This window comes from Cervus elaphus, chromosome 17 (genome assembly GCF_910594005.1).
Source record: "Cervus elaphus chromosome 17, mCerEla1.1, whole genome shotgun sequence".
NCBI classification, from domain to species: Eukaryota; Metazoa; Chordata; class Mammalia; order Artiodactyla; family Cervidae; genus Cervus; species Cervus elaphus.
This window is the reverse complement of record NC_057831.1, coordinates 43,635,847-43,649,588: the sequence shown is the minus strand read 5'-3', so window position 1 is coordinate 43,649,588 and position 13,742 is coordinate 43,635,847. Positions and strand designations below refer to the sequence as shown.

The 13,742-nt window shown below is 39.7% G+C and overlaps 1 protein-coding gene across 5 annotated transcripts in view; it reads left to right on the top strand.

The window, feature by feature from the left end:
* The window catches only part of PPARGC1A (PPARG coactivator 1 alpha), a 695,201-nt gene that overhangs the window by 587,143 nt on the left and 94,316 nt on the right, over positions 1-13,742 (top strand). For 3 of the 5 annotated variants that reach the window (XM_043871001.1, XM_043870999.1, XM_043871000.1), the window contains one exon: positions 8,496-8,675. In XM_043871001.1, coding sequence (XP_043726936.1) covers positions 8,496-8,675 — 180 coding nt within the window. Of the gene's footprint in view, positions 1-2,836; positions 3,110-4,871; positions 4,956-8,495; positions 8,676-13,742 lie in introns of those variants that run through there. The other 2 variants (XM_043870998.1, XM_043871002.1) reach the window with 2 other exon arrangements.

Sequence of the window (13,742 nt, the reverse complement as noted above, 5' to 3'; positions counted from 1 at the left end):
TTTAGTGTTTACTGAAAGGACTTTGTACCTAGAAACGGTATATTTTAAGGAGGACAGGAATCTGGATATTGAGGAAAATAGCATTGCTTCTTTCATATCAGATTATTTTCCATTTTCAATGTCTGTTATCCCCCAAATTGTAAGTTCCCTTGTGTCCATGACATATGCTGCCTTGGCAGCCTTTGCAATACATTGTTGTGGACACAGTAAGGTTTCAATAGACTCTTGTTGGTTGAAACCAAACGTTTGGAAATTGTGGAGGCAGAATTGATGAAAGGGTAAAAAGAGGGCCGCAGGGCGAAAGGAAGGGAAACAGTCAAGGCAGAGGGGGAATCAAATATAGAAACTTCCTGGGAAAGACCAAGGTTGATGAGTGACTGACAATTTTTGTTTTCCTGAGAAAAGAAAAACTGGACATAAGAGAAAGTTTAATCTGAAGAGCTAATTAACCAAATTATAAGAACTCTAAAATATCCCTCTCATTAGTTATCATTTTGAAACAAAAAAAAAAAGATAGTGGAAGTTATTTTAATTTGCCCCAAGGATCTAGGTAAATTTGTATGTGTATACAGTAATAGAAATTTGTGAGAAAAATTGTGGTATGCAGTAGTTTATAAATCATTTCAATGTTTCGACTTCTCACTAACCCTTTTCCTCTCTTCATGATAGTAAGAAAAAAAGTATATGTATAATTTTCCATTATTTGTAAGAGGGAAAACGTGCCAGTGAACTGTGTATACACACACACACACACACACACATCCACCTTTGGTTTCAGTAGGTGCTGTTAAAGTAGAACTAGGTGGCAAAAAAGACAGACAAAAAGCCCTGACAACATAATATAAACAGATTCAAATATCAAAAACAATAACACAGAGTATTCCGGTGTAACGAACTTCTCTAAAAGATGTAAATAAGATTAATATAAATATATGTACACACACACATTTATAATGGATGCCTAGCATTCAATGAACACAAATGAAAATATCAGAGAATATCACGACACAGGGATCACCTGATAATAATGAATAAACATCAGCTCTTCTTGGTCAAGTGACCAATATTATTTCACAGTTGACTGTGTTGAGGGCAGAGCCAATGACCTTTGCCCTGCGTTTTAATAATTTACTATAGTTTTACATTAAATCAGAATATAATTGTGAAGAAAATTAGTGTTTCTTTGTGGGGAATGCAGAGTAATGCCACTAATTGCATGTATAAAAGCCTTCCTGAGGTTGTATTTTCCTGTTCTTTCTTGATTTAGAAAATTAAAACTACGGTAATTTTCCACTCTTTGTAAGAGGCAAAATGTGCCAGTGAAATGTATTCAGCTAACTTAAAATGTCAACGCTTTTGGCCATCTTTTTATGTCCAGTAATGACAAACTGTCAATTTCATCACATTATTCAGGAATATACTAGCAACTTGTTGCAGATATCAGAGTAAGGGAATTTTTTTTAAAGAGTTGTGATCTGAAAGAGGAAAGAGTCTGTTTTTTTTTGTGTTTTTTTTTTTTTGCTTTTTGGGTTTTTTCTTTCACCTTAATATCTGAGTAACTTTATAGTTAGAGCAAATCACCATTTTTTTCTTGATGAAGGGAAGGACAATAGAGAATTCATTAAATTAAACTTAGTAGAATAGAAAATTAAACAAATAGTGCTTGAGAATTATTTTTAGATACCTGGGGAACTTTTTTTCAGATCAAATATTATCAAGCAAAAGAATCGAGCTGATTTTAAAAGTATATGGAGTTTATTCACAAATATACAACCATGTGTACATCACTCTGGAACTTGAAAGGGTTAAATCGGACCACTGTGGGGTTATGGGAAGTGCTTCCCAGAGTTTTCTAGTACCTTGAATTTGTTATGGATTCGATGTGTAGTGTTATTCTAAAACAGTTGCACCTGCGTTAGCTCTCATTGTCTCAGGCTCCAAGCTGAAAAATTCAAAAAATGAAAAAGCTCAAGAAATGAATATTTCTGTTAATAACATGTTGGTATTTTTCCCCGACTCCATGAACATTCTTGATCTCAGAGGCAAAATGCACAACCCAGGGCACTAGGGTTGGAATCCAGTGTTTATTCAAAAAGGCACCCTAAGGCAGTTAGAGAGGAAAGGCTACATGTATGGGGGGAAGAAAGGCAGCTGGAAATGAAGCTGATCTGGGCAAAAGCTGCAGTGACTGTCTTTACTAACTTGTTTCCTGAGAACTATGAGAGAAATGGAAATAATCTGAAGGACCCTGAAAGGATGGTATTTTGTTGCTTGTTCTCCTTATATGGGGCAAAGCAAACTGCAGTAACACTTCTTCGGAAGCTGGTGTTCCCTGCTGCCACGGGGACAGCCGTTTTCTGCGTGGAGGAGTTTGTTTATACCTTAAGAAATACAATCTGTTTTGTTGATTAAATAAGCAAAAAAAAAAAAATCATGCCTCATCCTCTGCTTTCAAACACTACCCCCAGTTAGAAAATATCTCATAAAAATGCATCATGTGATACTATCTTGCTTTAGTCCCAAACCGGGTTCACTTGGATGTCTTCACATTTGAGTCCTGAGGGAGGACACGTTTGAGCTAAGAATGTAGTTACTCTGTCATGAAACAGGGAGCTTTGCCACTTGCTTGTTTTGGAAGGAAAATAAATTAAAAAAAGATTGCAGGGGATTTTAGTTATTATATCGTCAGGGCTCCGTTTAGAGTTGGTGGCATTCAAAGCTGGCTTTAGTCACAGCATGATGCTCCAAAAGTCCAAGTGTTCCCTTTCTTTCTTCTTTCCGTTTTTTTTTTTTTTTTTTTGTAAGCGTTACTTCACTGAGGCAGAGGGCTGCCTTTGAGTGACGTCACAAGTTTGAGCAGCTAGCAGCACCGGGGAAGGGAGGCTGGGTGAGTGACAGCCCAGCCTACTTTTTAATAGCCTTGTCATGTGACTGGGGACTGTAGTAAGACAGGTGCCTTCAGCTCACTCTCAGTAAGGGGCTGGTTGCCTGCATGAGTGTATGCTCTGTGTCACTGTGGATTGGAGTTGAAAGAGCTTGATTGGCGTCATTCAGAAGCTGGATGGCGTGGGACATGTGCAACCAGGACTCTGTATGGAGTGACATCGAGGTGAGCTGGGGCTGGGCTCGGCACTGCAGCCAGGACCAGAGCTTCCCTCGCGATGCAATTCTTCCTGCGAGGGGGGGAAGGGCTGGGGTTTGGGCGAGGAGAGGAGGCAGAAAAGTAGCCGGGGCAGGCGCTTTGGGGAAGAGAATCTCAATCTTATCTTAACTCCTATAAGTTTGCTATTTTAAGGCGACTCTGAGATACCTTGAACAAATCAAAGCTTAGCTGCTGTCACCAGGATCTGTTGCAGTTAGAAACTCTTTTCATGTGCCTTTGGCACTGTTTCTACTCATATGCAATATTTATGCTCTAAGATATTGATATGAATCAGAAGCTGAAGTCTTTCCAGTGGTGTTTAGTGGCCTGGTTGGAAAAATGCCATTTCTATTTATAATAAGATGAAGATAAAAATATTAAAATGGATGGACTCAAATCTAGTCAGTTTTGACTCTAGTCTGGATTTTTTTTTTTTTTTTTTTTTCCTTCTCTCTCTGTTCATCAGACGGAGAACTCAGAAAATCCTAAATAATCCTGCTGGGCTATTTTAGATTGCTTTTCCCACAGAACACAAAACAACAAAAGCTGATTCCTTTAAAACTCCTCTGTGTGGTTGAAAGCTTTGGCCAGCAAAAAAAAAAAAAAAAAAAGACCTGCTTTACAGTACAAGGTTTAGCATCCGGGCAGGGAAGCCAATGGTTAAAACTGTCTGTACCACGGAGAGCTGCCTGAAGCCGGAGAGAGAATAGAGTTTATGCAGGACTGTGTGTGGAAATGCTCGCTGCTTGTGTAAAAATAGACGGCAATACATCAATTCCACAGTCTCTGCTGGCTACAATTCATACAGGGGGAGAAAAAAAGCAAGCCGGTTTCCTCGTAATCTCTGGAGTCTAGAGGGACTAGCAGGGGGGGACGGAGGACGGCGGCATGTTTGCATTCAACACAATGGAATGTTCTCGGAAAGTTTGGCCAACTTGGGAAACAAGTGAAACTTTCTGTGGACTCTGGTGAGATGGACCCGAATTGAATTGCAGGGAGAATCTGAGTGGCTAACAATGAATCTGGCAAAGGGCTGGGAGAGCTTCCTCTGGGAAGCTGGGGGCACGTAGGGTAAGGGGAGGATCAAGGGCTACACGTGATTTGATTAAATAAGATGTCCATGTGGTACGGCGATACACATCTAAAGTGAAAATAATTTGGCCGAGGCCGTCTGCGAATGCATTTTTCCTCTCTAGCGAGGCATGCCCTGGATTCTTAACTCTTCGCTGGATTTGCAAATGCTGGCTTCCTCTGCCCTCTCTCCTGCCTTGGCAGATGCGTTTTTGCGGATTGTAATTGTTCTTATCTTGTTGTGATTTCTTGGTAAGGTGGAAGAAATATGGATAATTCATATATCCTGTAGCTATTATGAGTCAGGGTTCTAAGTGGCTTCAAAGTCCTAATTGTCTTCAAGTAGCTAGAGTATCCTGTGGGTGGTTGTCTGGCTGGCACTGTGGGTCTCAGCTGCTGTAGTTTCATTTTTCCATCATGTATTATTCCTGATGCCGTTAGGAGTTGATTGAGAAACTAGATCATATGGAAATAGGGAAGATTTATTTTCATCATTGGCATTCCTGCAGTCATATTCAAAGAAGCATCAGAACCGTTTAGAACAGGGGCTCTTTAATTTTGTGCTTAGGGAGGTGAGGTCTCGGGCTAATTGTCCAGCCGTGGATTGAGTTGTCGGTCGGTCGGCTGAAACTGGCCAGTCGCTCCTCTGTTGCACCGGAGGCAGCAGGCGGCTAGCAGCCCAGCCTTGGCGGCAGCAGCCCTGGGAATCACCTCCGCCAGGCTCAAATATTATGAGCAGCAGGTAGTGTAGGCCGCTTTCATTTTTTGAATCATTAATGTTTGCTGTCATCCTAAAACGTATTATGCCCTTTTGCACATAATGACAGGACTGCACGTTGGTTAATAAAGGCCTATATCACTGTAGCTACTCGGAGTCCCCGGTGCTTCACAGTTTAATGAAGGTGATGTCCAATAAGGTTACTAAGATTGATAGAGACAGTTCCGATGACATACACTCCACTCAGACTGTCACTCTTTACTGACCCCTGCCCTCCCCTCTCTCCCCTGCCTTGACTAATTTTTTTTAAGAAGTAAGATTCTTTTTTCGTTAATATAATTAATGTGGCCAAGTCCACTCTTTCTGCTCTCCCTCTCTTTAAAATTTACCATCAATGGCACAAAAACCTCCAAAAGGTTAATGGAGAATTATACTTAATTATAATGATTCATTATCATCAGTACAGTTAAGCTAATTTATTGTCTGCTCCTTAACTAAGAGAAAAGTCTGTTGGGGTGAAATAACGTACAATAATTAGCCTTTTGTGTTTAGTGACTGCTTTCTCCTTTTAAATCTTATTATAAAATTAAGGCTGCGGTTGTGAAATAGCTGTCATAGTTGCAGAGAGGCAGTAGAATGTGTCTCTGTAAATTGCCATAAAGCACACCTGTTACAGATGTATAGGGAAGCAGTAAATACCAGCGTGTCAAATGAGGACAGTTACAGGGCTCGGACTGTTAAGCTGGCATCATCCAAAGACCAAATATAAATTAATAACAGGAACACTTGCTACCACTAATGTGTTTTAGATTATCAGGATAATGCCACGTTCAGAAGTCTTGATTTTATTAACACGTCAACATTGGCAAGGGCATATGCACATTTTTCAGCCATAACAGAAAAGCAAAAATGAGAGAAACTGACAGAGGAAAGGAAAGAAATATGTGAATGACATCAAAGTGAAATACAAAAAAAAAAAAAAAATTGATCTGATCTTTTCAGTGGTTTTAAAAGTTACTGAAAAATACATATTTCTGAAAGGTTGAAGGGTTTTGAAGAGGCCATGCCTGTAGAGGGCTGTTTAAGAGAGAGACAGTAAGCAGTTGTCCACCAAATCAGTGTCAGCATTCCAAGACATGGGTTCTAGAGTGTGCTATCCACAAAAGGAATTTAAGCCAAATACACAGATCATGTGTTATCTAACTTTTTTTGGGGGGGTTGTTTTTGCTTTTTATTTTGAAGACTTTCCCCCAACCCTAGTAGTTTTTGTACCACTGAAAAAGTTTTCCCCTTGTCTCTGAATTGGTCATGTTGTAGAAGAGTTAACAGTATGTGTATGTATTGTATTTGGAGGATAAGCAGTGAGCAAGTGCAGAGACTGGGACGTGTTACACCCATAACAAAACATGAACATTGCACCAGAACAAAACCTTCTCTTCAGCCTAGCTTACTTATAAACCTAGTCTAGTATACTGACCTGTAACTTTGGGATAACTCCAATAATAAAAAAGGAAAGACCAATAAAATGATAAGGAAAGAGTTGCAATGGAGGTGATTGCTCTTCCTTGACATTACCTTTGCGCCTGCCTTTCAGGATCTCTCTGGGGCCTGGTGGTCTTAGGGAGGAGCTGCAGGAATGTTCAGGCTCCTCCCAGCCTCCCCTTACCAACTGCTGACTCCATTCCCCAGTACCTACTTCTCAGCGTGGTGCTTACGATCACACTGCTGCGTATGACCCGTGTAATGTAGCCTGCCAGGGATGACAGGGGTGCTTGAGAAAAAAATCTGCATAGAACTTATTTTATTCAAAATCTAAATGTCAAGCAGCATCTTCAGCTTCATGCCCAACTGCTGCCTGGATAGGAACAACTCCCCAGCATCTCTCCTGACCTTGGAAGGGAGCGCCGTGAGGTTGACACCTGGGAGGGTGTGCCTGCCGCCTGAGACCCCTCGGCTTGCAGGTGGGTTAGTCATTATAGCTCTATCACCAGACCCCTGCAATAAGCAGTTTCTGCAGGGTTCTTCACAGACTGCAGTGCTGTTAGTGGTCAGATAGCCAATTCAAAGTAGAAATCCGCCTCTTTGCGAAGGGGGTCCGCTTTCTCGAAAAGCCACCATAGGGAACAGTTAACAGACCACTTACTGTATGCAAGGAGGTGACAAGCAGCCCAGCCACAGTAGAGGGTATTTTAAGCCTCTCAATATATTGAAATCATTTTTTAAAACTCCAAAGAAAAAAATCGTTCCTTTGAATTCACTTAGAGCATAGTTGAGGAAAATATAAAGAATGAAGAAAAATATGATTGTTGTGTGGTAGAGTGGTTTTTCTGTTCACACATCAGGTGATCCCAATTGTCTACATCCATCCACAGACCCACACGTGAGCACACACGACTTCCTAGTTACACATAGTGAAAGATACAATGATAATAAGAAATGTGATTTTTGTCCTTCATCTCAAGGGACTTATTTTTGACCTGTTTAAGATGAAGTTCAGAAGCTCATGAAAAGTCAAGTAAGAATAAAAGATTTAAATAACAATTCAAGAGAACCATGGACACGTTAAAGGACTCTGCATCATTAGTTGCTAAATGAATTATATGGATTATAATAGTTAAAGGGAGCGTAAGTGGAGAGTTTTCCTGGTATAGTTCTTATTTTTTTCTCATTTAGTAATCATTTATTTTGTCTCTCTTATGTGTGATGGCAATTCCAAGGTGAAATCAAATTTATAACTTTCCCTCAAAGAGCTTCCTTGATGGCTTATGTGGTAAAGAGTCCTCCTGTAATACAGGAGACCTGGGTTCAATCCCTGTGTCGGGAAGATCCCCTGGAGAAGAGAATGGCAACCCACTCTAGTATTCTTGCTTGGAGAATCCCATGGATACAGAAGCCTGGTAGGATAAAGTCCATCAGGTTGCAAAGAGTCAGACAGGACTGAGCAGCTTTCACTCACTCAAAGTGCTTATACTCTGGGACTACCCTGGTGGTCCAGTGGATAAAACTCCATGCTCCCCATGCAGGAGGGGGCCCAGGTTCAACTTCTGGTCAGGGAATTAGATCCCACATGCCGCAACTAAGAGTTTGCATAACACAAATAAAAGATCCCGCATGCTGCAACTAAGACCTGCAGAGCCAAATAAAGATATATATATATATATATATATTTTAAAGAGCTTATTCTCTTTTAAAAAAAAGAATGGAGTGAAATTTTGCTTAAAGTTAATCAGAAAGCAGTTTGAAACTTGGTTAAGTGCTATCAAGAGGTACAAACAAATCTAAATTTATTTCTGACTGGACGAATCAGATGACTTCATGGAAGCATGGCATTTACCATGGATTTGGAGGTAGAGTTCAGGAAGGAATGGTTCTGGCAAAGTATCCTTTGGGAGCAAAGGGAGTTAAAGAGTCTAGGATGTTTCTTTTCTGGGGAGTAAAACCCTGGAAACCAGCTTTGGTGGCGTCGTTGAATTAACCAGGCTTAATTCCTATCACATGCTATTACAGTTTAATAAATTCCTGCAGTTAATGAAAGTTTTTTTTTTTTCTCCCTGCCTCCTGCAGTGTGCTGCTCTGGTTGGTGAAGACCAGCCTCTTTGCCCAGATCTTCCTGAACTTGACCTTTCTGAACTAGACGTGAACGACTTGGATACAGACAGCTTTCTGGGTGGACTCAAGTGGTGCAGTGACCAATCAGAAATAATATCTAATCAGTACAACAACGAGCCTTCAAACATATTTGAGGTAAGGACAGCCCTTCAGGAAAATTAATTTCTCATTGAACTTGGTTTAGGCCATCTTAACATGATTATTGGCCTGAAAGCATAATGGGTTCTTACTTTGCTGCCACCAAAAGACTTTTTAATCATAGTTAGATACTTCCTATTTTGTGGAAAAACAATATTTGGAAAACAAATGACCTTTTTTTTTTTGAGAATTAAGGCCCTGAGGACCCATAACAGAGTGTATCCAACTCTGTTGAAATACTAAGAGATTGTGAAAGAATGAATGACAAGAAGAGTAAATGATGAAACCTGTTTTTTCCTATTTCCCACAGAAAATGGTACCTAATGTAAAATGTAAAAGAATGCATTTCCTTTTAACCAAAGGGTTAGGTCTACCTTTACTTATTTTACAAAGTAGGTTTGTAAAATAGTAGGCAGGGTTTTTTTTGGTTGGTTTGTTTGTTTTTACTATTAGTATTATATTTTGATGATACCTCTGATTTCTTTATATTATGGGAACTTCTACACCCAACTACTCTGGTATTTACTTATAATTTAGTCAAAATTAATTTACCTTTCAGTAGTGAAAATTACCTCCCAGACTCTAGACTCTTTATTATAAGCCTACCCTATAATAAAGAATGTTAATCTGCACCTATTAAAGTGTTACTTTGAGAAAAGTTCTTTCTCACAAGATCAGTACTCATTTACTTGAAGATGAATGATTTCTTATGCGGACAAACGAAGTGGTTACTCTAGCAAGTAAAATGAGTTAGGATTGTCGAATCAACTAGTTTTCAGTGTCGCCACCTCCAGCACCACCATTCTCATGTAACATTTTCTACCTACCATGCGCCAGGATTCATACAAAGCACTATAAAAGTATTTTTTATCTACCAGCAGAGACACTTCTTATACTTCAGTGTTGTTTGGTTGAAATCTCGAGTCATTAAGAAAACCAATTTTACAATATTTATTGAGTTTTTCCAGCACCCAGCACATAAAAGGCACTGAATAAATGTTTATTGAGTCATTAAGAAAACCCATTTTACAATATTTACTGAGTTTTTCCAGCACACAGAAGGTGTTGAATAAGTGTTTCATGAGTAGTGAGTGAAGGATGAATATGGTAGATTCAGCATAGTAATAGTAATAACAAAGTGGCCAACATCTTGGAACACTTCTGCTTTACATATGTCATCACGCTCATCCCTCAAAACAACCTATTATTGTTTAGGTACTATTCTTGTCATTCTCATCTTACATATGCTGACAGTGAGTTTAAGAGAGGCTAAGTGATTTTCCCTAAATCACACCATTGACACAGACGTGGGATTTGAACCCCAGGTGTATCTGACTTCAAAGTCTATTATCATTGATTAAAAATAGAATAACTGAATTTGGGTGACAGCCATCCTTTACAAAGACATATCAAGCTGCTTCTTTGCTCAATATATTTAAAAATAGAACAGAATCTTTGCTTTCAGTGTTGGTTGACATGGAAGCAGGTATATAGCTGGTACGCTGAGGTGGCTGTAGATTCTGTCAGCGGCTAAGATTTTATAATACGTCTGGAGCATTAAGTGGGTCTTAGAAGAGTGCTTAAGGTAATGGAGTTAAGGCTGGGGAGGAGGAATCAGGTGGAGGAAACACTGAGGGTTTGTGGTTAGTTATACTTTCCCAGGCTTCTCAGCCGGGTCTCGGAAAGTTCATGTGAGGACTTGGCTGGTTCGAACTGGTAAATTGAACATTCCTCATTCAGTACACTTGTCAGGTTACAGGCCCATTTTAAGTCATGCTGCATTAAATAAACAGTACTTTTAAAAATGTTCATCTCCATAGACCTCTTATCTAAAAATCGGCTATTTCATATTGGGTGAATGCCATGCATTTTGCAGAGGATGGTTAGGGAATAACTAAAAAGGTGTGTGTGTGTGTGTGTGTGTGTGTGTGTGTTGGAGGGGGTGGTGGCATGGTAGTTGGTGCCTCCCTAGTGGGCTGGTTGCAAAAATCTTTTCTGTGACCTGTGTCCCTGAATTTCGTGTTTTGACACCTGGATGAGGTACTTCTCATTAACACTTTCAGAGGACTTGGTTTGGCAACTAGTTGGATGTCTATGGATGCTTAATCTACATGAAGACACCCCTTTTGTTTTCCTGTGTAACTTTCTACCACTAACAGAACTGTTTTCAACACAAGGTTTATTCATTTAACTTGTCATTAGGTCATTTTAAGCCAGTGGTTCTCAACCAAAGGCAATTTTGTCTGCCTGGGGACATTTAGTATTGTCTGGAGGGATGCTTAATTGTCAGGACTGGGGGCAGGGGGATCCTGCTGGCAATTAGCAGGTAGAGACCAGAGATGTTGTTTAACATCCTACAAGGCACAGGATGACTCCCTACAACAAAGAATCATTTGACCCCAAGTGACCACAGTGCTGAGGTGGAGAAACCCTGTTTTTTTTTTTTTAAAAAAAATAGTTACTCGCAATTTTTAGAAAACTCTAAAGATGAACTGGTCAGATTTCCAAGAGAGAAAATATACAGAATACAAAGACTTAGAAGCCATATACAATTATTGAGATGCCCAGGGCCTCAGGACTGATATGTCAGACATCCTCTTAGTGGCAGACAGCAAAAAAGTGACTGTATATATAAGTCCCCATAACATTTTCTCTGATGTCACAAAACCCATTCTTTGTGGATTAAAGGGTAATAAGGCCATGTGTGGCAGCACCGTTACACCCAGCAGCAGCTTTCTCAGCATTTGTATAGAGAAAAGATGCCTCTACTCTTTACCCTCTAGTGTTAAACTCAGACATCTTTTGTATAATGAAAAAAGAAAAATGTGTTTTGAGCATAGGTGGAATTCTAAAATTGTGATGTCCCCTGTGAAGAAGCTCTGTAAGCAACAAAATAACCCTTGAATGGCTACAGCTTTGCACGTTGCTTCTCCCAAAGCTGCGTCACCCCAGGTATTTCCCAGCGCCTGTGACTTTAAACCTGTCACAGCGGACGGACTTTCACCTGTGCTCACTCACGCTCCTCCTATTCTCAAAATCCTGCCTCATCACATTTGTGAAGGCCTTGTACTTGAGCAAGCCCAACAGTCATGGTCTCTGCCACCTCTGATCTGCCAATAACAAGCATTATCTACCTCGGATTCCCAGAATAAAATAAGGCACTGAGTCGTTTAACACTTTTCCCTGACTCAAATAGCACATTGATGACACTGCTGGAAACTGGCCACCGGGTTTCTGAATTCTCATCAAAGCAGGAAGAAAGAGGGTATTTAAGAGTTACATTTAGTACTGCAGAATATTTAAATGTTGGGAATAAATAGAAATTTCTTCCTTTGACCTCTTCCATACATTTGAGTCTAAGGTTAATTTTTATGTAACGTGAGAAGAAGAAAATGAAAGAATGAAATTGAATGTCCTGATTTGGGAAACAGTGAGTTTCTGAACGGGAGCAGGGTGAGCAGACACGCAATTGTGCATGCTGGTTGAGTAACTGGGCACACAAACAGCGATCTCTGCTTGCACAACCTGTGTTTGGATGTGTAAATGCAGGTGACCAGGTATGACTCAGAAGCCATTCAGCGAAACAGGGCACAAGGCCTATAGGTGCAGCGCCCAGTGAATCTGATCCATGTGTCAGGAAAACAGGATGCTGTCTCTGGATCGACTGGTAGCAAGATTTATGTTTCAGAATATTGCAACACAACTTCCTTCTCTCTGTTGCTTTGTGCATTGTTTGAAGAAGGAGAATAAAGGAGTACTTTTATAGCACGGCAGTGTGTAAAGATGGGTCAGATAGCTTAGGTTAAATAACACATTGGCTCTTCTGGGACATTTTGGGCCACCTTGTCTCTGCTTTAATTTTTTTTTTTTTTAGTCAAAGTATAGTTGATTTATGATGTTATGTTTATTTATTCATAATTTTTGGCCACACCCTGTGGCGGGTAGGATCCCAGTTCCCTGTCTAGGGATCAAACCCATACCCCCTGCATTAGAAGGCAGAGCTTTAACCGCTAGACCACCAGGGAAGTTCCATCACTGCTTTATTTTAACCTCTGCTTTAATGCCTCTATGATGTCCACTGAATGGGCATCTTTCATTCATTGACTTATTACTTCTGAATGCAGCTACTTGGGCCTCTTTAAAACTTAGAGAGTGAGAATGTAACTGTCTCTAGGTCATTACTCATAATATGTTCTGAAGTCTGCTTTTGCTAATGTGGAGAGGAGGGCTCTCAGCTGTGGCCTGCATTCACGTTGGGTAATTGCTGGAACTCGCAGGAAGGTCTGATACTGTGAACTTTTGTAAAAGAAAAAAAGATGGTTTCCAGTTTTCTTGTCTGTAAGGTGTCCTGTTTTATGCTGTCAAGGGAATGGTGGATGAAAGCTTTCAAGAATATTCGATCATTCTGGTGGAAATATAGATGAATTTACACTTTTTCCTTTAACTTTGTCATATTCTAATTTTTTCAACAATGGGCATATATTATATACCTATGAAAAGTTAAAAAAAAATCTTGGCTATTCAAAACACCGAGTATTTTGGGAACAAGGAACCAGCTTGTCTTGTTCACTGAAGTTTTTCTAGGTGATTTCTTAGAAAACAGTAGAAAGTGTGTACTCAGTAAATAATTGCAACCTTATGAATGGGTTGACTATCATATATTTATTGATGGTATGAACTGCCTTAAAATGTGAAAACTACATGTAAAGCACCAAAGATCTATTTCCTAAAAGGCTTTAAATCTAGTTTGGGAGGGTATATGGTGAAATGAGAAGTGATTAGAAAAGAATGAAAAAGACTGTGCATGCAAATATACATATACATGTATATGTTCATATATATAAGCAATTGGAGGACAATGTAAGGCTGTGTATATTAATGTATATGTGCACATGTACATTTACTTGCATGTGATTATATATTACATATATATTAGCTTGGCAAATATTGCAAGACTGTGTGTTTGCATAGGTACTTGTGTGCATGTGTGTGTTTGTGTGTATTCTAGCATATACTGAGGGAATCAGCAAGAATAATGTCACCGAGGCTGAAGAGAGAATAAGA